The 26515-nt window shown below is 35.3% G+C and overlaps 3 protein-coding genes across 6 annotated transcripts; all 3 read right to left on the bottom strand.

Annotated features, from left to right (window-relative positions):
- Positions 1 to 79: 79 nt before the first annotated feature.
- On the bottom strand, positions 80 to 5097 carry LOC117917319 (pentatricopeptide repeat-containing protein At4g02750-like). Of its 4 annotated transcripts, none has more exons than XM_034833554.1 (3): positions 4209 to 5097; positions 1417 to 1479; positions 80 to 1056 (listed from the first exon to the last, which is right to left on the bottom strand). In XM_034833554.1, exons 1-3 carry the CDS (start codon positions 5023 to 5025, stop codon positions 524 to 526), a joined length of 1413 nt encoding a protein of 470 aa, XP_034689445.1. In that variant the 5' UTR covers positions 5026 to 5097; the 3' UTR covers positions 80 to 523. The 4 variants fall into 4 exon arrangements, with proteins under 4 accessions (XP_034689445.1, XP_034689441.1, XP_034689442.1 ...); XM_034833551.1 differs by having other exon boundaries at positions 667 to 750; positions 843 to 1479; XM_034833552.1 differs by having other exon boundaries at positions 673 to 750; positions 848 to 1479.
- Positions 5098 to 7240: 2143 nt separating this feature from the next.
- On the bottom strand, positions 7241 to 8899 carry LOC117918855 (histone H3.3). The gene is made up of 5 exons (XM_034835803.1): positions 8811 to 8899; positions 8178 to 8249; positions 8018 to 8094; positions 7772 to 7862; positions 7241 to 7683 (listed from the first exon to the last, which is right to left on the bottom strand). The coding sequence occupies exons 2-5, from the start codon at positions 8247 to 8249 to the stop codon at positions 7513 to 7515; spliced, it is 411 nt and encodes a 136-aa protein (XP_034691694.1). The 5' UTR covers positions 8811 to 8899; the 3' UTR covers positions 7241 to 7512.
- A 1466-nt stretch (positions 8900 to 10365) lies between these two features.
- Positions 10366 to 18910, bottom strand: LOC117918599 (protein SCAI). Its single transcript, XM_034835360.1, has 9 exons — positions 18216 to 18910; positions 14643 to 14855; positions 14267 to 14521; positions 13520 to 13586; positions 13238 to 13429; positions 12965 to 13059; positions 11790 to 11972; positions 11543 to 11679; positions 10366 to 11096 (listed from the first exon to the last, which is right to left on the bottom strand). Exons 1-9 carry the CDS (start codon positions 18705 to 18707, stop codon positions 10919 to 10921), a joined length of 1812 nt encoding a protein of 603 aa, XP_034691251.1. The 5' UTR covers positions 18708 to 18910; the 3' UTR covers positions 10366 to 10918.
- Positions 18911 to 26515: the final 7605 nt, after the last annotated feature.

The following is a 26515-nucleotide window of genomic DNA, read 5'->3' as shown; positions in this document are numbered from 1 at the left end:
ATAAATTAATAATACTAATCTTTCACATTGACTACTTAATTTCATATATTTATAAATGATTTTTTTTTCATATGATAAATGTTTTTCATAAGACATTCTTGAAACTCCTTAGGCATGCCAAATTGTTTATGAGGAATACAAAAACCAATCCATTCCAGAACACACATCAATTCGCCCATGTATCAATTTATGCTCAACCATTTCTCCGACCGTTCTTACAAATTACCCATTGACGACATATTTCCTGAATTCCAAATTCAGGATAACAGAAAATTTTCGATCTTCACATGCATTATGATTCCAACATTTTGCCATTCTTTTATCTTCTATAATTACATCTCGCTTGTATTCACAGCATCCAGTGACTATTTGCCCCTTCTCTGTTTCACCAGTATATGTCTGTCCAGTTGCATGGTTAGGAAATACAACGGGAACCTTTTGGATATAGCTGAATGGGGATTTCAAGTTCTTCAGGATCAAGCTTTCTCTTCTTCACCCAAAATATAGGCTTAAAAGTTGCAATTCAACAGGAACATGCCGAAAAAATTTCTTCAATATCATCATCTGCTATCATCTGTAACTTCATCCCCTTGAGCTCCAAACGAATTCTATGAATTTCTGGATGAGATGCATCATCTCCCAAGAAGAAATGCACTTTATTGTCAATCTCCATCCAGCTATATGCAGGTTGCTTCTTAACTCCCTGTTCTCTCATCAAACCTCTCACTCTTGTAACTTCCCCCCACATGCCTGCAGCAGCATATATGTTAGATAGGACAACATAAGCCCCTGAGTTTTGGGGCTCCAAATCCACAATATTCTTAGCTGCCAATTCACCTAACTTTACATTTAGATGAACATGACAGGCTGCAAGAAGAGCACCCCATATCCCACAATCTGCCTCAAACGGCATCTCTTGGATTATCTTGTAGGCCTTCTCCACCTGACCTCCTCGACTCAATATGTCAACCAAGCAAGCAAAGTGTTCAGGCCTGGGGACAATTTTGTAACTTTCAATCATTGAATTAAACCAATTGAGGCTCTCATGCACCTTTCCTGCATGACCACAAGCAGATAATAAGCTCAGAAATGTTATCCCGTCTGGTTCAACCCTATTCGATCTCATCTCACCAAAGGAAGCAAGGGCTCTGTCATAGAAGCCATGTCGTGCAAATGCAGCAATCATGGCATTCCATGAGACGACATCTGGATGGTCAATTTGTCTGAAAGCTAGTTCAGAATCAAGGATGCTACCACATTTGCAGTACATAGTAATCAAAGCATTACATATGGATATATGTGATTCATACCCACTCTTGAGAACAAGTACATGAGTTTTTCTTCCTTCTTGCAATGATGCGAGACTAGAACATGCAGTAAGAACTGAAACAAGGGTTGAGTGATCTGGCTGCATACCCATCTTGAGCATTTGCGAATGTAACTTCAATGCTTCCTCACCACTTCCATTTTGTGCATAACCTATAAAATATTAGTCGTCCTTTAGTAACCGTTGAGGTATATGTAATCAGGTTGCATACCCAGATTAAAACACTCAAAACACTTTAAGCACGTTAATTCCTTAATTTTAGGGGATTGTTAGAAACAAAGGGATGTAAACAAAAAGTCTTTTTCCTAAATTGCGATTTTAAACATCAGGAGTCATAAATTAAATAAAAATCTTAATGATACCAGCTTATGGCATGATTGGGGAAAAAAAAATTCCACAGTACAATTCTAATTGCAATTGATTTCATTCAATTCAACGATTGACAAGAAAAATAAAACAATAAATAATTGCACCAACTTAGATCGATCAAATACTAGAAGAAGTGCATTCCTTGATCCAATTTCTCATATCTACCACCACCTTTTTCTCTCTTGAGAGATGAGTGCATTTGTTGAATCGACTTAGCTCAAAAATGAGTCTCAAGTGTCTCTCCCACTGCACCACAACATCACAGTACCAATTGGCTCGACACAAATTGTTGATTAACCAAGTTTAAGATAGGATCCATAATGACATTTGTCAAAAACAATTTTGATAGTTCAATAATAAAAAATCTCATGGGAGGCTGCTTTAATTTACAATCTACATGCATGGGACATGATATTATGATGGAACCCAGAACATTAATCTTCTAGCATCTCTACCTCAGATCTGAAACCTAGGCCCTTAAATGCTACAATCAAGCAATTGAAACATACAATATGTACCAAATGATAAGATCGCTCCACTCTCTGCTTACCAAAGGAGAGGCCATATGCGAACTGCTCGGTTGATGGCATAGGAGTTTTGACAAAACTGTAGGATCCCACTTACATATGCGTATTAGTTGCATATAATGTAATAACTTAGATGATAGCTATATTATAGATTCTCTTGACCACAATATATGATGTTAGCTTTTGACATGCAGAAAAAACACATCCTCAACAACTCAGCACCACCTAGTCATTTGATCAGCAATCGCTTGGAACTTTGTAATGGGAGCTAGTACAAATTCAACAACCATTTTTCCCACTACCCCTAGTGTTAGAACTAGCCATTGGAGGGCACAACATGGGCATGTGTGGCAGCACCTTTCATCCACATGGCCCAAGGCATGTTAGTGGTAGCATGTCTAAACTCAAGCAAGGCGTTGTGGCTAACTAACTCATGGCAGTGTTGCAGCTTCCAAAGACATCATAGGTGGGAACTTGGTTGAAGTAGCCTTGATGGGATTAGAGCAAAGGCTCAGTGGCACTAGTGCAGCAAGGCTGTGGGTAAGAAGGCAACAGGCAGTGCTGCAAGCGCACACAACATTGCTGGCAGATGTTGCACAACTTGGAGGCACAGTGTGCAGTAATGGCAGCTTGTGGTGAGTCTGGTGACACAACAAGTGTTGGATGTTGGTGCTTTGATGGGTTCTTTATGTTGCCAGTAGCCTAAGAAGAATTTTCCAAGTGATAGGGTGTTTCCCCAAATTTCCTATAATTAGAGAAAATTCATTATATCTGTGGAAGCATCATCAATATCCCCTCCTGACATATTGGAAATGGCTCAGATGTTGTTTAAAAATAGGTGGATGGGGGGAGAGGGAACGGACAGGGGGCTGGTGTGGTGGTCTCACTTGGGGTAACCCAAGAGTGTGGGCTATAGCATGGCACATGCACACCCTAGGCACATTAAGCCTCTCCACAGATGAGTGTAAGGTACCACTAGGGTTTGCACGCACCCAAGTGCACAATAGCTTGGGCGAGGTATTGTAGCGTGGACACAAAGCCATGAATGTAGCATGGCACATGTAGGATGTGCTATGTAGCTGAGACAAGGTATGGCAACTTGATGCATGGACTGCACGTAAGCAATGCTATGTGCATGAGTCTTGGGCATGACCAAGATCAGGATACTCTACAACACATGCTGAGAGGCTCTAATGCTAAGCAAGGGTTAACTTGGCAAGGCATACATGAGCATATGAGTGCATGCATGCAACACACGTGGACTGGTTGGTTGAAGCATGCAGACACAAGGAAGGGGAATACATGGAGCTGGTTAAGGCTTCGACTTGTGTAACATGTGTGGATAGTTACAAAGGTGACTGATGCATGCAGATGTAGACCCTACTCATCAGAAAACATGGGGTTGTGCTGCAGGAATACATAGACCACATAGCAACATCTGAAGTAATGCAAAAGTGTGTGGAACACAGCACCTGAGAAGAAGTTGCAAGCATGGAGAAATTGTCAAGAACGTGACCCAGCATGGGTTGCGCCTCCAAAACATGGGCAGTTATTGAGGGTTTTTGGCTGTCTATAAATACCCTATTGGAATATGAAGAAGTTCATGTAAGCTTTGGTTTCTTGTATTGTGTGGAATAATACAAGTTGGGAAGTGATTTCCTATACGGTTCTTGTCTTACTTTGAGTGCTTGTGTTGTTTTGTTAGTGGGTGCCATAAGTGCAGGTTGACTAATTCAAGTCTTAGCACCATCACAAGAAAAAAAATGTGGCTAAATTCTTGTGACGCTTAGCATAGTTGATACCCAGGTAACCAGAGGCAGTACTGGCTAAATATCAAACTCTTTGATGAGTGTTACTGTATGCCACAACACCATTGAGCATTAGCGGACAAAGACACAAAATAACACAGAAATAGCCACTTGAACGTCTAAGCCCACCATGTTAAATTGCTCTCACAGTAGATGAATGATAGAAGTTCCACATACCTGTTATCATTGCATTCCAAGAGGCAAGGTCCCTACACGGGATTTGATCAAACAGAATTTTTGCTTTGTCCGTCTTCCCTTCCTTACAATATCCCGTGATCATCGCTGTCATTGCAACAATATTTTTATCTGGCATTTGCTCAAACAGTTTCTCGGCCTCGTCAAACTTCCCATTCTCAACATACCCACTAATCATCACCGTCCAAGAAACAACATTCTTCTGCGGCATACAATTAAATAAAGCCCGTGCTTGCTCGATCTCCCCTATCTTGGCATACCCATCAACCATAGCAGTATATGAAATTACGTTCCTCCTTGGCATCTCTTCAAAAAGCCTACTAGCTTCCTCGACTCGATCATACCTAACTAATCCCGAAATCATGGCATTCCATGATGCTGTATTTCTCTGGGGCATTGTCTGAAAATACTGCCACGCTTCGTCGATCCTCTCATCCTCGATACATCCAGCAATCATGGAATTCCAAGAAACCACATTTTTGGTGGGCATCAATCCAAACAACCTCTTGGACTCATCAAAGCACCCATTTTGCCAGTAGCCAGTAATAATAGAATTCCAAGAAACGGTATCTCTATGGGGCATTTCGTCGAACAGTTGGCGGGCGGCTCCAATGTTGCCGGCGCGAGAAAGACTGCCAATCTGGACATTGAAGGCATAAACATCTTGGGTGGAGAAAAGCTTAATGGATAGAGGATGGAATTGCCGATTAAAGGAATGGAAAATTGGAGGGAAAATGGTTCGAATGATGGAGGGAGATCTGGGTAGAAAACAAGGTGGGGAGAAACAGATGACAAGCATAGAGTCCAAAACACCATACAGCTAGTCCTAACGCGTCTAGTTTCTAGAGCTTAGTGGCTTTACCAAAGTGCTATGTGGTCATGTTTTCTTATGTTTATTTTCAAAATCTGTTATCAAATAAAAGAACAAAAAAAATAATTTTTTAGTATTTTATTAAAATAAGGTTATTTTATAAGTTTCTTTTAAAATAGAAAATAGAAAATCTTGTTTGGATAAATTATTATTTTTAAATCATTTTTCTGTTTTGATTTTATAAAAATATTATATATTCAATTTCTATAATATTAATTAAATTTAATTCAAGTTTAATTAAAAATGAAAATAGTTTTATGTATGAATAAATTAAAATATTCATTAAAGAATAAATTATTAATTATGTATGAATTACATAGCAAGAAAATTGAAAATATAAAATTGTGTGTATAAGAGGGATGATAAAGTCATATATCAATTTTGATTTATTATTTTTTATAATAATTAGATCAAGATTTTTATTTTTAAATTTTGTTAAACTTATTAATAAATTCAATATAAATTGTAACTTGATCTGAAATTGTATTTTTCTAATGATGAAAATTGTATAAATAAAATTATATACCAAAAATAAATAAATAATAGTCATTATAAATCAATTTTTATCCATTTCTAATATTAATGGATTCACTATTAAATTTTAAATTATTTTGAAAAATTACTATACTCGTTTTGATGAACCTAATATATTAAGTTTTGTTTAATTCAAATTTTATTTGTCTAATAAAAAAATTATATATATAATTCTATATAGAACAAAAGGTAATAAAATTATTGTAAACCAATTTTGTCTATGAATATTTAGTAATAATTGTATCATTATTTAAATTTTAAGTTTTTTTTAAAAATTATTAGACTTGTTAATAAATTCAATATATTAAATAATTTAAAATAAATTTTGGTCCACTTTCAAATATTATTGAGTTTCATTGCTTTCTAATACTAATTAAATAAGTTTTTGAGTTTTAAATTGTTTTTAAAAATTAATAAATTTCTATGTCAAATATAATTTGATTTGAAAATTTTTAAAGAAGTTAACAGAAATTTAGAAAAGTACAAATAATTTTAAAAAAATTATATTTAAAAATTTTGGGTATTAATATTATATTGTGAAAAGAGAAGAAAAATGATATTATGTTTAATTTTATTGTTTTATTTAATGATTATTTTTATTTTTTTTTGTATTTTACCAATGTTTTAAAAAATTTGTAAAAACAGTTTCTACTTGTTGAAAATAAAAAAGAATGACGTTACGAATTTTTTAAAATAAAAAATAAAAAACTATTTTTAATCATTTCGAAAGGCTTTTAATATTTTAAATTTCCCGGTCAAAGGTAATTTACCCCTCGGTATCAAATATGGTGAATTTATGCTCGATATAGCCGTCGATGCAATTCAAAACTTGAGTTGGGGCCAAAATGGCCTCTTAGCCTAAAAGACACATCATGCGTACACTCTCAACTTGGGTTGCTTAAACTTTTTTATTTTTAGAAAAAAATTACACAAAGGAAAAGAAAATAACAAGGCAAAAAAAGTAATATATCATCTTACTGAAGAAAAACTAAATCTTTGAAAATGACACTCATATCAAACTTTTTCCATCTTTATTGTTTTTTCTTTTTAAAGAAATGGTCGTCAGAAAAAATGTTTTCACATTTTGCCTACTTTTTTCCTTAATAATTTCTTTTTGTAACAGCCATGAAATTAGTATAAAATTCAATAAAAATTTTAATAAAAAATAGCAAATGAAGGCCTTCGAATAGAAAATAGCAAAGCAAAGCCTTGATAAAAAAATTTCGAGGTAACCCCCTTATCTTTAAAACCGAAATATTTTCATCAATGAATGTCTAAAATATGGATCCTTACTCCATCGTTTTTTCTATGCGAAATTCTCCCATACGTTTCAAATTTATGCTTCCTTTAATACCCTTTTCGCCTTAAGGGATGGGAGAGCCAAACATGGATATAAAATCATATCAAGTTTGGGATTAGATCTTCAAAACAAAAGTTAACCTCTGAAAATGTGAACCAAAACCCAACTTATGTCACAATTTTATAGTTAACAAATTGATGCATGGAGGGATCAAAGGCAGAGTTCAGATTTCGTAATGGTATTTTCTCAATAGAAATGAATGCAGTAAAGTCGTCCACTGGACATAAGAAATTATAAACCAAACAATTGTAAAGGAAATGGAATGAGACAGACCTACATTAGATGATTAAAGATGTTCACACATTAGTATGAAGTACCATTTGAAAAGGAACACAATTGACTAGAAATATACCAAATTGAAATCCTCCATCACAAAAAAAACACCACCTTGATAACTGCACACCACCATTACCAAGCATCATATAGTTCTAATCCTTGCACTAGCTCTGCCTAAGGACCTAAATCTAAACACTTATAAAGAACACCACCATCAACAACTACGGGGCTCCATCACCTTCCAATTAAGCACGCTCACCCCTGATTCTCCTGGCGAGTTGAATATCCTTGGGCATGATTGTAACACGCTTAGCATGGATTGCACAGAGGTTAGTGTCTTCAAACAGACCCACAAGGTAGGCCTCCGCGGCCTCCTGCAGTGCCAGCACAGCATGGCTCTGGAAACGCAGATCAGTCTGCAACCAAACCCAAGCGCATAAACCCAGTCATTATCTCTCAATGATTTAAACAAACTTGTGATCAATAAATATCCAACTCCTTTACCTTGAAGTCCTGGGCAATTTCTCTGACCAGCCTCTGGAATGGGAGTTTCCTGATCAAAAGCTCAGTGCTCTTCTGGTACTTTCGAATTTCACTGAACAACAAAAAAGTATTCAAACAATTGATTGCTGTAAATCAATATAATGTACATAATAAGGAAACAGCACACAAAACAACTAAGCATTATATAAATTCAACATACAAATCGAACACTAGAGAAATAAAAACACGACAAAAACGATGACTCACCGAAGGGCGACGGTACCAGGGCGGTAACGATGAGGCTTCTTCACACCACCAGTGGTTGGGGCAGACTTGCGGGCAGCCTGAAGAACAATATAAATCAGAAACACAACAACCAAAATTTATAATCAGAAACATACACAGAAAAAAAAAAAAAAGCACGCACCTTGGTCGCGAGTTGCTTCCTAGGAGCCTTTCCTCCCGTGGACTTACGAGCAGTTTGCTTGGTACGAGCCATCTGCAACAATTTCAAATAATATGAACCACAAAGAACATATGTGTGCATCGATTTTCTTGTTTGAAAGGGAGAAAAAATTATAATCATAATCGTAACCCTAACCCTGGCCCCAATCCTTACTTGCAATGCCGTTGAAACGCTTGCAAACAAAACGATTCGACAGAAGGACACATGGAAGCCCCAATTTGATTCTTGTTTTTCAAATTATACTATAAAAATTTATTGTTTCTTCGAAGTTGCAGAAAATTGTAAACTTTCTCATCCACCAAACAAACAAAACATCGAGCCACGAACCATTTGAGAAGGGACAAGAAAACCAGATAAAATCGCTTCTTACTCTTTCAAAAAACATACATAGCATATAAGGAAATTAAAGTCAACCATATGAGAAGCCCTAATAGATCCAATCATCCAATTCAAAGCCCAACCCCAAACCTAATTTTCGTAACATGATTACACTTTTTTAAACCCTAATACCAGATTTCTAAGGCGGGAAGAAATCAAAACTTGATATTGAAATCTAAATTACAAAAAAAAAAAAATTTAAAAAAAATTACTTACCTCTCTCTCTCCCTCTCGAGCTTCTTCCTCTCTCTACCAAGACAATAAAGTTTGAAAAGTTTAGGGGTAAGCCCCATTATATAGAGGCAAGCGGTCGGCGATGGACATAAATCGGACGGTTAGAAATCATTATTCGTGTGCTTTTTCAGTGTCTTATCGGACGGATTTAGTGGCAGGTAGTTGTGTTTTCTCTGCTTAGGTGGACGGCTGGGATGTTATGTCAGGGTGAGGCACGGATCGTAAGGGGTTCAACACTCAATTTCTATTGGTTGGGGAAACCCATTCTTTTTCCAAGTGAAAAGAGAGGGAACTGAAATGTTAAAAAGATGGCTATCGTTGAAAAGCCACATTGAAACTTCAGATGAGGTTTAAATTTTAAAAACTAAATGGTTCTGATTTGAGCATGCCACCGGTCTACCACAGGGTTAGGTCGGGGCTAACATGGCTCGAAAGTCCTTTATTTTATTATTTTATTTTATTTTTTGAAAAAAAATAAAGATTGTTTAACCACTCTGGATCATCTGTATTTGTTTCAAGAGTTATCCCTTAACTAAATTGAGATCGAGCATCCCATGAAATTTTGAGTTGAGGTTAAATTGGAGTCAAAATATTAAAAAATAAATAAATAAATAAAATGGTAATGCATTATATAATAAAGCGATTTGTCAAAAAATCAATTAAAATAATTGTTTAAAAATCATTTTAAACAAAGCTTTTAAAAATAGGAAGAATCATTCATTTTTATAAAAAAAAAAATATTAATATTTAAAATTTTAGTATTTTATGATTTAACAAATGGACAAATTAAGTTAATCATACTAAAAGAAAATTCGATTATTCGTAATCAATTCAAATCGTGACCAATTAAAAGTTGTTGTATTATATGAATTTTTTAAAATAAAATAATATCATGTGGAGATGGGCTCACACAATGACAACAAATTATCTTTCATTTAGGTAGTAATAATATAATATATTATAAAATAAAATAAAAATACTAATTATAATAAGATATCACAAGTGAATTGGATATTAAGATTTTTTTCTCAATACTTCATCAGGCAGTGAAAATTACAAGATGTCTCAACCCTACTTGCATGAACTCCGCTCGGGTATAACTTCTTGTCATTATGAATTAGTAAATGTTATGATAACATAGTGATATATAATGAACAAAGAATCTAGACCATTGGAAATAAACGATGAATAAAACTTAGCTAAAAGGGTATAAATAAATCAAATCAAGATACAAATAATAAGGCCATTAAAAATATATACTTGGCATAACAAGAGTCCATTTTTGGTAAAATACCAAAAATGTACACTTCGGTACTGTAACCGAATCCTTCTAAATTAAGCTCGTGTCAGCTTGGGGTGCTGCACTCTGTAAGTATGAATTAACTTGCGAGATAAATATGTCCGGCAAGTCTGAGTGGACTCGTCTTCAAGTAACATTTAAGGCAACCCAACTCAAAATAAAGCTGAACCTCAAAGCAGTTCGAAAACTGGATAAATCTGACCAATATGCAGTCCGCTTTATTTTAAGGAACATATATATAAGAAAAATTATTGCAAGGATTCAATCATTTTTCACAGGCCTCATATTCCAAAGTTCCCAAAACAATCAAAACTGCATCCTGCCCTTTAACTAACTTCTACAATAATATTCGTGACAACAAAGCCGCCTGAAAGAGACAAAAAAGGGAACAAAAAATTCAACCTCCTCTCTCTTTGAGTACCTGATTTTCTTTTATAAAGGTATAAACAAATTAGGACTAATTTGTAACAAGCAGAACATCAATCTTCAATGAGCCCCATAAACAATTAACCCACTATGCAAGAACAAACCCAGTACATCGCCAAACACCCCTCCAACAGAACAACAGAACCACCATACAATTTCGGTAGAAACATTGGGGTTGCATATAAGCACTAAAACAAGCAAAAGCAACTCCCACTGATGGATTCCTTTCCACATGACAACCTATGGCCTGTTGTTGACATTCTTCACTGACGTCCCTTGAAAAACTCAAGGGGTGGAGTTCAAGGATAATTTCTCCTGTTGAACCACCAAAGGAGGTAGTAATCTTGTTTCACAAATTTCTGTCCTAATCAGAGAAACACTCAGCAACCCCAAGGTGGTTTGCCAGTTGGAGGACTGCAGATTGCACAGCATCAGAGTTTGGAGAGACAGAACTGGGAAGCTGGGGCAAGCAAAGGGGCAGATATTGTTCACTATCTTCTGGAGGGCAGAAGAGAGACAGCACACATCGGCAAAATATGAATCTGGACATACCACAACAAATAAGCAGATTTATGCTTTAATAAGCCAAAAATAATAGCATTCAGAATTCTTTTAAATGTAATGGATGTCCTTATGTTATTTAATTCACCGGCAAGAGTATTTTGCTGAATTATTTTTTTCCTTTTTTGTAACGGAAAATGGTGAACTGCACCTGTTGCAATCTTGTTAATTCTTATTCAGTTACTAGTAATGTTTAAAAGTGACAAATGTTGCAGATGATTCCAAAACTGTTGCATAATTGCAGCAAATTTTCTTTTAATGCTTGTTGTACTTCAAAATTCATCTTCCCATTGATTTTGAAATTCTTGCTGATATTCTGTTGTTACCACTAACTTTTCTTCCCCAAGGTTACCAAATAATTTCTGAATTCCAATACACCCCAGAAATAATCATGAATTTGTTAGTATCATTAAATGAAAGATATTACCTAAGAATAAGTCGCCTCAGAAATGGATCCGATAAAACTTGAGCCCAGACCAGATCCAAGCTAGTGGATGTACAGAGTATTACTTCCCACTCAGACAAGGCAGTGGAGAGTATTTTGTCAGCATCATTGTAAGCATCCTGAAAGCAGGAACTTATGAGCAAATAAAATCAACTAGACTAAAATGTCTCTTGGAGATTCAACCAGAGAGAAAAAAAGAAAAGAAAAGAAGAAGAAGCTATCAACACACCGAATCTGTGTCCGAAAATGAAAGGCCAACCAATTCATAGAAAGCCTGTAGAGGAGCAGTCAGGAAGAATGTGAACTGACTTCCATTCTGTGTTGTATCAGAGCCAAATGGCCCCTTGAATGCTGGCTTCAAAGGGGAAAGAAGTAGGGCAGCCGTCTCTCCCCTCTCTGCACCGTGTAAATCCTGAAAATAATTAACATATAGTATAAGCAAACAGAGAGAGAAACAAGAATTTGAATAGGAAAAGACAATGCAGCAAAAATCCTAAATCAAGCCTGCATTGAACATAATCATACAGAATTTTAGAAATTTTGACTTAAAAATATTCTTTAAATATCCTTGTCTACCGCTTCAGGTTAAAAATCCAACTTTCAATGACAATGCAACCCAAAGGTGACTTTAATGGGCAAGTATAGGATAACTATAAAAGGCACCATTCAAAAAAAGGGGACTGCAATCCAAGTACACAGGATGTATACAAGGGCACTCAAACAAGAGAAGCCCCTAAAGAAGAAAAAACAAGGCTATACACAGAAACCAAGCCTATCAATAAAATCCAGCCCAGATATCTAAGCCCCAAGAGATCCGAGATCAATCCCAAAATAAGAAAACAAAAAAAAGGAAGTAATATCATACATTCTTGCTGCAATTGATGATAATGCGGTTTTCTGAGTACAAACAACATCTATATACTAAATGCCAACCTCCTCTCATGAGCTGATCAATTGTGAAGATCTTTTCCCACATTCTCCACCCAAACAAAAGACTCTAGGCGGAGCACCTGGAATCCAAATGTAAACTATTTTTCTTTTGCCATTTATGCAACTAAAATATAAATAGGAGAGATAGCGATGCCCAGAATCGGAATGTATTTGGACCTCAGGGTTACACCATTAACCTGCTCTATCAGGTCATGGGCAACTATAATTTGACTTGACATCAATGATATAGTTATTCTTAAAAAAGGGTTTATCCCAACAGCCTTCTCTCAATCATCATCAAGATGTACTGTCCAACCAAATCAAAACTTCAAAACCAAGCATGGATTGTAGACATGACATCTATCACCAAATGTCATCTTTTGAAAGAAGTAACACCTAGTTTAGAAGCTATATACTGCTGTAGAATAATTTGAAGCAGTGTAGCAAGTTATATACAAGTTTTGACAAACCTGCCTTGAATGCATGGCTGTTGTCACTATCAATAATCAAGAAAAGTGGTCTTCTGGTAAAAGGAATTATATCACCAGGGTAAAGGTTATTATTTGAACCTGAAAAAGGGAAAGAGTAAAGGAAACAGTGAGTAGAATGATAAAACAGGAACTCCTTAAATTTTTATCATCTATAACATGGACAACAACCTAGAAGAACAATTATTCTTTTAGATTAAATGCACAAACCCCTCCCAGTAAAAACTATTCATCGCATAAATTCAACATAGGCACCTACCTCCATTTCCTTTTGGACATAAACACAGAAAATTTTCATGACAATCACTCGAGTGTCCCTTGTTATTAACAGGAGCTTCAGGCATACAGCTATCCAGTTCATGTGAGATCTCAGAAACAACCTTGACTTTTGAAGATTTCCTTGTACCTCCAGAATTCTCCATCTGAGAAATATTACCCCCGCCAGACTTCCCTGCATAACTGATCAGCAATGTAAACAATCTTTGATGGCAACAAAATGATTGTTCAATTTTTGAATTAGTGATTAAGAAGCAAAATTAACCTGATGCTGATAGATATACGAGCATAACACTATCTGGAGGGAGCTCCTCACAGATGGTAGCAATAACCTGTGCAACAGAATGTTACCAGCATTAAACTAGCTAATTGTATTCAAGAAGGGTGAAAATATGCATATGAACCACAAGGTATACATTGTAGCAAATTATGTTAACAACTAAAGACACTAGCATCTCTCAGTTACAGGGGACATAAAAGAAAGAAATTTCAGGACACAAATACTGTGTTTCATCATATCTGCATCTTCCATAAGTAAATAATAACTGCCAGTGTCACAGGAAGACCGGCACAAGAACATAAACCACCATATACCACATCAACCACTGTAAAGTCTGTAATATGAAGGCAAATTGATCATATTCATGCTTCATGTTGAGGGCAAAACATACACAGATTCCCATAAACCATGGTCAGCACACATTTTTCCAAGTTGATACGCCTCATGTTTGAGGCATGTCAACCAGGTTCCTCCTATTTGAGGAGCAGAAGGTAAGATTGGAACAGTAATGGCATGCCTATTACGTTATATGCTTGTGTGTTGAGGACACAATCATGCATTGTAATCCTAGTTACTAAAAAATGACAGATATAGGCCTCCTGAGAATAAAGAACAACTATTTCAATCTGAGCTATTTCCTGATTCCTCAAATAGAAGCCTAACTAAGTTGCCCCTTACCCCAGAGCAACATAATTGCAGTAGATGTAGCAATCTTATCACGTCAATACTTACTGCTATCAAATGTGTCACAGATGGACGATAGAGAATGGCCTTCCTCGGATTTGGAGGCAGAGTTGGATCAGTCATATCCACCACCAAGTTTATGTCAATCAATCCAGAGGTTCCAGAATGATCAGTCAAAGCACCATTTTCATTTAATTTCTCATTTAATTCAACTTGCCGCTTTTGGTAGAAAGACCCACTAGGTTCCCATTCCAAACATTGCAGCATTCTGTAAGTATCCAAAGTAAGTTCCGCAAATTTGACCTAAAAGTGGCAATATGTGAATAGGTCAAGAAGCTCCTTTTGCACAGTGACTTTCTAATAATTGAACACTGAAATAAGTAGAGGCCAATGACAAGTCATGTAAACATTTAAAATCATTTACCTCATTTCGATGATAGCTTGCCAGCAGCGCATCTCGAAATTTGAGCATTTTCTTGGCATGGAAACGGGCTACATATGGGACAGAAGATGGATATGAATCGAACAAATTGCAATATCTCAGCGGCCTCACATTCATAAAGGCTGTTTCTACTTTCATAAAACGGACGATTTCTTGTACAACTAATGTCCACTCTCTGAAGTTATTTTTGGTTTCCTGAAAAGAAATAGTAGATCGGTTTAAGATTTTTGAGGAGAAAAAGTTAAAATATCATTCATCAAGCAACATAGTAAGTTGAACACAAGTAATTTTCATTTTTCATAAGAGCATGAAAAAGGTTGACTTACAACTTGAAATCTTACCATGCATACTGAAACAGAAAAATTATCCATGCTGAAATCTTACAAGCAAACTATTGAAATCTACATGAGAGTTTTAAGTTAATATACTCTCACGATGGAAGACAACAAAGAAAGGTGTGACAGAAAAGCCAATAAATTTAAGGAAATAAATTCTGACTTCCTATTCCATGGCTGTCTTTGTCTCACACACACATGGATGCATGTACATAGACAACTTCATTCAACAACCGTTTCAATACATGGCATTGTGACTTTGGGGCTGCCTTTCCATATGCATCCCAGTACAAAAACTGGTTAAAAGAAACCTGAGATTCAGTGTATGAACTTATGCATATTACACAGTAAAGAAAGCTGATCTGCATTATCATTAACTTCTGAAACATGTGCTAGAGCCTGAAAATCGACTCAGGAGAAGGCATCTGCAATCACAAGTGATGTCAAATGCCACTGGCATGATGTGGCATTTGAGTGCCTTTGCAACTTTGCAGAACTCTAGCTCTAATTTGACTATGATTTGGCAGTTACACACAGTACATCCCAATTTATATAGTGGTCCAAAATTTTGCATTAAATTGAGTAAGCTACTCAGAACCTGAAAATTTAATCCCATATACCTAATGCTGTTGATTTTCAGTGGTATTGCAGTGCAGGAACGTTCAACAGCTTCCAGCATCATTTCAACAAGACTTCAAATCTTGAATGTCCCAACACTAATCTCTTTTATCAACTTAAAACTAGTTAATTGAAAAAAGCAACACATCCACCTTAAAATTTTCAAGAAAGGCTTAAAAAGGCCACAACCTACAGCCTTTCCTTCCCTAAATATTTTCATCTATAAAAAAGAAAAAAAAATTCACCACTCAATTTCAGATCGTCATCTATTTTGTTATCATTTTTACTTCTAGACTAACATCCACTTGCACTGACAGCTGCTTCTTCCCACTGCTATAATGTGGGACAACATAGTATCAATCAGCATGCACCTTCTAGTTGCACGCATAAATATCAACAACATAATATGACATAAGATCTGAAAAGGATACTGTGTCTCAATTACTGAACAATATAAGAATGTTAGTCATCTATAAAGCATTTTCCATGTCCAAAGGATAAAAGTTATAGTTGCAGAGTACACTGCCTTTTTACTGTCTGCCAAACAGGAAAAAGGAGAAAGAAACATATTGAAACTTCCCAATTACGCTTCTTCTTTTAATAGATGCCACTGCATTACCCAATGGACCATTGTAAGACAAAATGAAAAACCTTGAACAGAAAATTGGTGAGTGCACAATTTACTACTAATTTTTTGTTGCAACAGCCTTGATTAACTTTCATTTGAAGAGCTTTAATTTTAAGGTCATTAAAAACAAATTTTTCCTTTCAATATAAGTATATGGATCAAAAACAGATAATATGATTTAGTAAAAATTGCAGGAATTTGACGTTCAATTCTGTCCTATTAAATAGATCCATAATTCAGATGAGGCCTATAGCAGAACATGAAGATAAAATGTCAAATATCACATCAGAAATATCTTAAAATCCAAGCCATCCGATGTTTTGGCCAAAGAACCAAATTGAACCAAACCACATCAACTAGGCCAATCGCCACTAAGAAAAGATAAAGAAGGAAATGAGACATAGTTTCATGTTTCTAGGTTTGACTGCTCTATTGCTCTTTTAAAAAAAAAAATAGTAAAAATGAATAAAATAATAAAAAAGAGGTAGGAAAAATGATAAAGAATATGCCCTGAGTTTTATACTTTTGGTCTACTTCCTACTGAGTTGTTTAGTTCCAAGAAGTTGCTATGTCATAAGGTTTTGCTTGTAATATCTGTTGATCTTACTAAATAACAAAAAACGCTGACAAATTAGCGAACCCAGGAAAGTCCCTTCTTCATAGAGCTTTGTCTCTTCTTTCCCCCTCTATGATCTAGAGCTCATAGCCCAGCCATTCAGTGGGATCACCAGTCCAACCAGTAGATTGCCTACTAAATGTGACTGGTGCAATCTTCCATGCCAACTTCTCATGAGTGCATGATTTTTCTAGTGATACTTGAACTTGAAACCAGTACCCTCAAAATATTTCCTGTTCTATTCCTTCACAAACTTAGAACAGTAGTTAAGATGATTTAAAGAGACCCATTCACTCATCTGCAAAATTTTATATATTCCATTCAGATTTCAGACATTCAAAGACTATTTGATCATTCAAATAAACTCTGCTGTGCAACAGTGATTTTGGAACAAGCTCATTAAATAGCATTTTCCTACCACTTTCCTTGTTAACTTAAGGCCTGTCCAACAGTTCCTTTACATCACTCAATTTCTCTAGAACAAACCAGTGCATGTCTATACTTTGCTACACATCCCAAATGCTTTTCCCAGGTTGACATATTCAGTAGTTGAAACCTATTCATCCCCCAGGAATAATTGAAATTCATGACTTAATTGCGAAAAAAATATAGTGAATCATGATTAGGAAGAGCAACACATATTAATTAAAAATGTGGGAACAAAAGCTCTCTTTCCATGTTAATTAGGACTGATTGAGGAATTTTGCAAATAATAGGACGATTTTTGTACAACACGGAATAATGTTTATCTATCTTGTCACTGAAGAAAATGTTTCGCATAAGTTTGGATTTTCATGAATCATTTAGTAATTTATTGAACAAGATTTAAACTCAGCTTATAAATCTGATTTTTAAGGATCATAATAACAGTTCAAAAGCAACTTGATACAGATCAGGATAATCATTATGACTTGAATAAAAAAATAATTGCCTAATAAATAATTCAAATGACATCTAATACCGATCTTGTATATCTAGATCTGATCATCAAACTCGCAAAACCCAAACAAGTGCAACTATCTCCAAAACTCGCACAGTTACCCTTGTTCTCAAAGCTTTTTTTATAATCCCAATCATGATTTACATTGCATATATTCTTTCCAAATGATGCTCTTGCCTACAATGTCATTCACAGGCTAGCCAGTTCTTTTTCACACAAAATAAAATAAAATAAAAATAGCAGGCTTGGGAGCTTCTGGTGTGAATTAAAATAAAAAAGTTAAAAAAAATCGAAATAAAACCACCAAATGGGCCTAAATTCAGCTTCGATTCCACAAATTCCACTAAAACAGCTCACTACTGTAATCAACAACAACAACAGAAGGCATATATTTTCTACTAATATAGAGGGAAATTACCCGAAAAGTGACCTTGCAATCATCAACCAGAGCCCTAAAGCGCTCCACAAGAACCCGCACCATCTCCGAACGATTCAATAACAATGAAACCAACAAAAACCTTGCGTAAAACCTCAATTCCTTGAATCTCACTCCCAGATCCTTCATCGAACCCTTGGATCCCTGAAAATACCCCCTATTTAGAATCGCCTCGTAAAAAATATATGATTCGAGCAAGAACCTAGCCTCGCTCGTCCTCATGTACTGCCCGAAGTAAAGCTGACCAATCCGACTCGCGATCTCGCCGATTTCCCACCGTTGCAAGCCCGCCTCAACCAGTTTCGACCTGTTCTCCTGCTGATACTGCCAGAGCCTCGTGTAAGCCTTGAACACCTTCTGGAAATAGTGGTTCGGCCCGCGTCCGTATGTCGGAACGTCTCTAACCCTAGCGAACTTTTGGTCCGCGCTCTCCACCAGAGCTCGGAATGTCCTTGCGACGACGTTGTCGCCCATGCCGCACCTTCCTCACTTCTCCGAACGCCCGTAATCGCTGCCGGTCATTGGAAAATCCTCGTCGCCGGGGAATACGAGAGACAGAAATTTTGACAGAGGTAAGAAGAAAGAGAGAGGTGTTGGACTTTTCGGTAGTCAGCCGTGGATTTATGGTATCATCAAAATATTCTTTTTTATTTTTTTTTTCGTTCTGTGATTCACAGTGGCGGCGTTGGAGAGAGAGAGAGAGTGAATAAAATTTAGAAAGACCGAGCGTTACAGGGTAGCATCAAATTTGGATTATTTGATCGGTGACATTTTTCTTTATCCTTTTTCTTCTTTTTTTTGTGGTGATGACGAGGGAAAAGGCAGGGAGAGATGCTACCGCATTTACCGAAAGCACGTGTTTCCTAAATATCAACCGTTAGATTAATTCTAGTTCGGTCTTTAGGGGATCCAACGCCGCAGAACTAACGAGAACAAACACATTAGTAATTTGCTAGAATCGCTACCAATCGGCGGTAAATAAATGCTGATTTTGTAGAGGTGCCCCAATATCCTAATTTATTTTCTTTATTACAATATCCTGAAGTTTTATTTGTCGACACACCCCTGAAATGACGTCAAAGCGCATGGTGACTCTAGTATGTAAAATGACGTGACTACCCCTCTGATGACTGATTATTTTGGAGTGTAGATGGTATGGTCCCAATTTTATATTTTTTTGGATATCGGCAGTTAACAAGTGGCCTTTATTTGGAAGTTGGTATCAGGATAGGCTACAGGAAAAAAAACAACCCTACTCGAATTTGATTTCTTTGATTGAGACTCTTTTAAAATTTTTCCATAAAAAAAATAGGCATATAAAATTCCGAGATAATTCGAACTATTTTGAAATTGACCTGGCACATATTGAAATAGACACTTGTCACACACCAAGAAAAATTAATATAATTTTTAACTCAAGTTTAGAGATTTAACCAATATTTTTACGATCAAAAAAATTATCGATTCACGATTCACTGGTCGGATCGACGGTCAAACCGTCATTAATATATATTTTTATATGTTATACAAAAATTTAAAAAATTAATAAATAAAAACAATAAATTCTATCTAAATTTTGATAGTATCTATTATATTTGTTATTTTTTTCATAATTTTTTTTTTTTATAATTGTCCATCAACCCAATATTTTTAATAATTAAATATAAAATTTTAAAAAACTAAAATGGAGGCAACAACATTTTAAAACCATGGATTTAACATCAACATTGGCCCAAAAGAACTTCAAGGGATATTTGATAAAAAGTTATTTATGTATATGTAAAAAAAAATTATATTTTATTTTCCCTATCCCTAATATAAAATGGAATGATTTTTTATTTAACATTTTTCTTTTTTCCTAATATTTTTCAAGAACCGAATACATCTTAAATATTTTTTATTAAGATAAAATTATATAATGATAAAGAAAAATTAAATAATTCATTATTTTTATTATTGTCAACTATTTATAAGTTTTTTTTTTAAACTCATTTTTTTCAAATAAAAGTTTGACTTGTTATTTTGAATTTAAGATAGAGAATTGGATGAATATTTGATACCAATTCTTTATCCATCTTCAAAATAAGTGGCGATTGCTTAATCCAAAGTCAAACACGAAGCGAAAATCACTAGGACAGGTGGCAAAATTTAAAATGTTATCGTACCTCGATGGTTGATATTATGGTATTAGGAGAGATTCCTTCTTCAATGCCTTCAGAAAATAAAAAAATAAAAAACATCCACCTACCGTTCGAGAAGGAGCATCTTTTGGAAATGAAAACTTTTTGACTCTCCATGATATTAAATTTGGAGCTAATCGATCACGTAAGGAAAATGTGGAACCGATGAGTATGAAATGTGAAGTATTTAATTGCATTAACATCAGACTGACATGCAAGACTGGATTGGGATACTTAACTCCATCACGGGAAGGCTGGAGGTGAAACGGAGATCAAGCAACCGCCATCTTCCACGGCTCTGGACCACTGAATTTCATGTGGACAGGAGCATGAAACCAAATGTTTGCTTGGCAAAGGAATCAAGCATATAAAGAATGGTACTTCCGTATAAGTTGAAAAAAATAATTATTATTTTTAGGTTTTCCGAGTGGTCCATCCTGGAGAGTGATCAAAATTTTATTAGACTTCCCGGATAGGTTACTGTCCAAAAGTGTAAGATCCACTGATACATGATAGTTATAATATTATAAGTGATTTTAAAAAATTTTTTAAATATTTCGTAAGTTTTGTTAAATATTTAAATTTTTTTAGAACTATTTTTTGAAAACATTTTCAAACAAATTCTTATAAAAGACACTTAGTATTTATTTTTCTTTATATAACTCCACCGATTTTTTTTTTGAAAAGATGTGATGCAACTTCGACAAACCTATTATCAAATTATCAAAATTTTGACCGGTATGGTATTGGCTGGAGTCAGGGACAGTTTTGGACCTTAAGAGCCTATTAATGGAGGATTTGTTTCAAGTCCAACACAAGTCTAATCACTCCATCGTTTTATTTGTCCAGTTTTGATCAATCATTTCCATCTGTTGCCTCCCCGCGTCCTTTTTTTCTCCGCGACCAACTGTTGGCATTGCCGCATTGTCAGGATGTTAGAAATGACTGGTCAATAATGGTGGAAATAATAAGCCACATGGCTCCATGGTTTCTTCAGAAGAATTTCACAAAAGATAAAAGCATCCGTAAGATTTTACATATTGTCTTGCCTGCGAAAACATGGACAGTGTTCTTTCCTCCTCCTCCTTCTTAACCTATGTGAGCTTAGCAGTGTTTTTCATACTAAATTCATTATACATCTGTTCAATTATTATATACCTTCTAGGTGTGTTCATTTCAAGAGTTGACTTTCCTGAAAGAACAAGGCATCCGCAATGCATGAAGATGGCAGACATGGATGTCCCCCCATGGTAACTCCAGAGATTTATGTCTGCTAGCAAAATAATTCACTTTCCCATCGTGTCACAATCATTACAACCCTTTCTCAGAACATGGATGATTTACCATTCATGTGAATTGTTTCTTTCAAAATTTGGTTGAAAAAATATTCCCCAACAACAGCATTTTTGGATTTCCACATGATTCAAAAAGGTTTCGGTTTGCTTTCCAATTTCAAATGTTTCAGAATTGGGAGAAAAGGCTCATATCAATAGACATGAGCGTTTGCACTGCCCACTAGGGCTTGGTATTTTTTGGGTACATGTGTGAAAGACTGTTTCAACACTTAATTGGTAAATCATTGAGAAAAAATAACTCAAATTATATGACTTGCAGTTGCAGGTAAGGGATGAGGAGATGGGGGGGTCGTTGGTGTTGATGAGTGAGACCTCTCAACGCTGTCCCAGCGTCCCAAAAATGAACCCGTATATCTTGATTGGTTTGCTATTAATTTATGGGGGAGTGGTTGGACGTCAATTGTCTGAATTGTGTTATCTTGCACTCCACATCTACAGTAAATACACCATATTATATACATTATGTTTCTAGTATGACATGGATATAAAGATAAAGCTCCTCCTGTCTTTAGTCCCAACATGGCTTTATCTTCTTTTGCCATTTTCAATGGAGGTCCTTTTCTCTACTTTATTAGGTGAAAGCATTGTCTACTCTCCCTTATTTTGTATCCTTTATATTGGGCATCCCCTTTCATGCAAAACACAACTTTTTTTCTCAAGATTGTGATCAGTGATTTCAGATTTCAATTAGGTAAACAGATGTGCTTGATTTTGAAAATCGTGTGTTGTTCACATCGAAGGGCTTTCAGCCTGGGTGGTGAAAAGTGGTTAAGCTCATAAGTCCATTCCAAAAAATGTTTAGGCAGTGATGCTATTTGACTCGTGTGTGATTCATTAGGTGCCATGTTTAAGTCAAACTTTGAAGTGATATCATTGCCAGGGGGTGGTTCAATCACCGCAAATGAGAAAATAGTTTGGCAATTGAGTGGCTTTGGAAAAGAGGATAAAGGTAAGGGCAATTCATTCATGCCACAAAAGCTGGAAAAGAAAGCAATGGGCACCAAAGGCAGTGCAATATTTCATAGCTTTCTCAACTCTACTTGAGAATCTTCTAAAGCATCCCTATTTAAGGGTCAAAAGAGGGAGGAGCAAGTGATAAAAGCTAACGAAGAAAAAGAGTTGGCTAATGATGAAAGAGAGGGAAAGGAAGCTGCAAACTTTGACAGTTAGTGTGAGTGGATGTGTGGGTTGAGGTTCCAGGGTTCTGGCCCATTGTGTCCCTCACTAGTATTTGAAATAGGACCACTGACATGGATCAGAGAAGTTGTTGGTTTGGTTGGAAGTTGGCACTCTGGCACTGTGGTCTGTAGACTCTGTACCCATGTAGATGTGAACAATGTCTTTTGAGTTTTGAGAGAGGGTCCTGTTCAAGAAAAAGTTCATGCCCGCCCACTGTGGCGCACCATGTGTTCTGAGCCATCTGTGTGTTTTTGAAGTGAATATTCATGTTGCTCCAATCATGGGTTATGGTAGGCCAGCCAGGCCAGAGGCATCAAGAATCGAATCCAAGAAGGGCAAAATGGCTACAGTTCCCGTACTCATAATATTGTTTCGAATAAAATCCCTACATTGGGTCATGATTTTGAGGTGAGACCATGCACTAAGTTAGGGTCCACGTTAACACTAAATCATCAATGAACTTGGTGTCCCATGGGAACCATGTTACAGCCAGTAGGTTAATTATTTGGTGTATAAGAGGATGAGTTTTTGAGTAGGTAATTAATTTTGACCTCTGAGAGTAATTCAGATGGTTTTGCTGGACAGGGTTGAATGCAAGTTGCAGTAGTTCTTTTGTTTTTGTTCTGTTTTGTTTAACATCATCACACTCGTGCATCTACAATACATATGCCAAAAATCACTTTAATGTTTTGCAACTGAAAGATGTTTTTGGCCTTTCGGGTAAACTAATCCATCCAAGAAAATTTAACCATATGCTTTCATATTTGCCATTTGTCCCTATATTCTTGAATGGTTGGTTGCACCACTTGGGAGTGTTTCCAGTTAGGCCCCTGGCATGGTTTGGGCTTTGAACTCAGATCATGCCCCAACCCCTGGTCATGCCAGAAACTTGGAACCCAAGTTTTGGTGTGCTGCCATAAAAGCCCAATACACCAGTTTCATTATCGATTTTTCTATGGGGCCAGGGAGATGAGCCTCACAGACCAAACACTAGCATAACAGTGGCCGACCTAAAGCCAAACCCAGAACGAGCCATCTTAGTCAAGATTAATCGATGGCCTACTTTATGTATTATTTAATTTAAAATTGAAACTATTACTTTAACAAATTATTAAATTAGTTGTAAAACAAAAAATTGAAAGAAAAATAAAAAGAAGGAAAGATAGAATGGAAAGGGAACAATGTTTTTTTTTTTTCTTTCTTTCTATATTCATATGATACCTTATTTAGAAGGTTCTTCGTACATAAGTTGCCGTGTTCACTCAAAAAAACTTTCAGCCCCGAGCATGTACATCTCGTCCAAGATGACGTACTGTGGGTCAATGTTCTGCAACTCATATTCCAAAATCAGTAATCTGCTGAGACGGTTTGAGAGGTGGCTGTAAAAATATTTACATAATCACATAGATTAATCATACATGATTAAAGGATACTAACAATAGGAAATCACTATTAAAGAACGTACCTGTTTGAGCCATGATAAAAAAAACGTGATTGATTGTTGTAACCAAGTCTTCCTCTCTATGATCTTGATAATAGCTATGGTGGTTTTATGGGAAAATAGAAAACCCTTTTTATCTAGATTAGAAAGGGAACTTAGTATAACTCAAATTGGATTCTCATTGGGTCCTCCCATAATGGGCTTCAATGAGACACATATCCTACACTTGCCACTCAACTGAGATTCTACTCAAAATATGCAAAATCCAATCCAAAATGTGATCACTAGTTAATTGGGCTCATTATAGAATAGACTATCCATTAACCCGTTTTTGCAAATACAAATTATTCAATTAATGTTAGCCCATATAAAAATTTTCCAACAGTGGCATCAGAACGATTTGCATAATGGACAGAGTGAGCTTAAGCCAATCCATGCAGGAATCTTGAATACCAGGGTTATGCCTTTTTTAAGTGCACTTGAGCTTCCCTGCTTATAACTGGTTTCCTCTGTTTGGTGGGGGGTGGGGGGCAGTAGTTGGTGAATGTGTATGAAGTTCTGGAATCCCAAGTTACATGCAAAGGGGGTGTATGCGCTTTAATAGCCCTTGCGTTAGTTCATTTCCTTCGCATTTTGAGTAATGATTTTCAGCTCTACTTAGGAACGGGGAGTTTACAAATGTTTCCTCTCCTCTCTTTGATAAATAAAATGACCAAATCAAGATTCTATACGGACAAAATTCCTGTATAGGTTTGTCCACATCAAGGGATTATAATATTGGATGAATGTCATAAATTTTGTTGTGTAGTGATAAAGTCTATATCATCTTCCATTGCTAAAAAAAGGCAATAAATTAAGTGTATGGGTTGTGTCAAAGTCCCTTTTTTTGGACTCACTAATCAATTATTTGTATCATATGATATCCCATGTTACCAAAGAAAGTTTTTTTGTACTTTATAAATACGAGTCTCTTTTAATTTTTTAGACACGTTTTTAAACAATTAATTTTTATTTAAATTGAAAGCAAATAATATCTATACAATTAAGCGTGAGTTTTTATAAAATGATATTAAAATCGCTTATCAATGGTGTGGGAATATAATTTTAAAGTTATAATGATTTATTTAACCTTAAAATGAATAATATTTATACAATTAGGTGTGGGTAATTATATAGTAACTTATAATATTTTAAATTAATCTTATTTTTTAATATATTTGTAATCTTTCAAAAAAGGCCAAAACTTGGATCATTGTTAAGCCAAGCAAATTGTTTGACTGTAAGTCTCAGTCAATACCAAAATGAAAGGGAAGAAAAACGAAAATAAAACAAACACTTATTTTTTTATGGGAGAATTATGTTTTAGGGGTAGATGGGCCCCCAAATTAACAAAAGATCCGTGTAACTCTTCAAATTGAGTCGAAGGATATGAAATACTAACGGACAAATATACCCTTTAAGAACACATATAAAATATTTTATAAAATTAAGTTAAATAATTTTTTTTTTCAATAATTTTTTTCAAAAATTTTAAATTAAATAATTTTATTTTAAAAAAATATTAAATTAAATAAAACTATTTTTAAAAAATATTAAATTAAATAATTTTTTAAAATATTAAATTAAATAATTTTATTTTAAAAAAATATTAAATTAAATAAAAGTATTTTTAAAAAATATTAAGTTGCATAAAAGTATTTTTAAAAAATATTAAATTAAATAAAAAATATTAATTTTTTTCTTAAAATCAACAAAGGGCGTTTTTGGAAATACTGAAAGATAATATCCTTCAACTCAATTTTCATACTTTCATTGAGTCTTGGGCTCAATTTGAAGAGTTACACGGACCTTTTGTTAATTTGGGGGCCCATCTACCCCTAAAACATAATTCTCTCTTTTTTTATTAGCAGTAGGTAGGCATTTAATTAAAATCTAGTAATTTAACAGTTTCGAGTAAGTCCAATTTTTTTGTCATTTATTATTTTTAGTTTTTTTTTGTATAATGTTAATGGGTCATTAATCAGGTGAATGAGTAATTATTTCCCGCAAATTGGGTCGAGTAAGAGTGGGCCCAGGAGAGTCCGGGTCCGCACAAGACCGAAACCCGAAACGCATTGCGCGCAATGT

Source organism: Vitis riparia, chromosome 7 (assembly GCF_004353265.1).
Source record: "Vitis riparia cultivar Riparia Gloire de Montpellier isolate 1030 chromosome 7, EGFV_Vit.rip_1.0, whole genome shotgun sequence".
Taxonomy (NCBI): Eukaryota; Viridiplantae; Streptophyta; class Magnoliopsida; order Vitales; family Vitaceae; genus Vitis; species Vitis riparia.
This window is presented reverse-complemented; position numbering and strand designations above follow the sequence as displayed.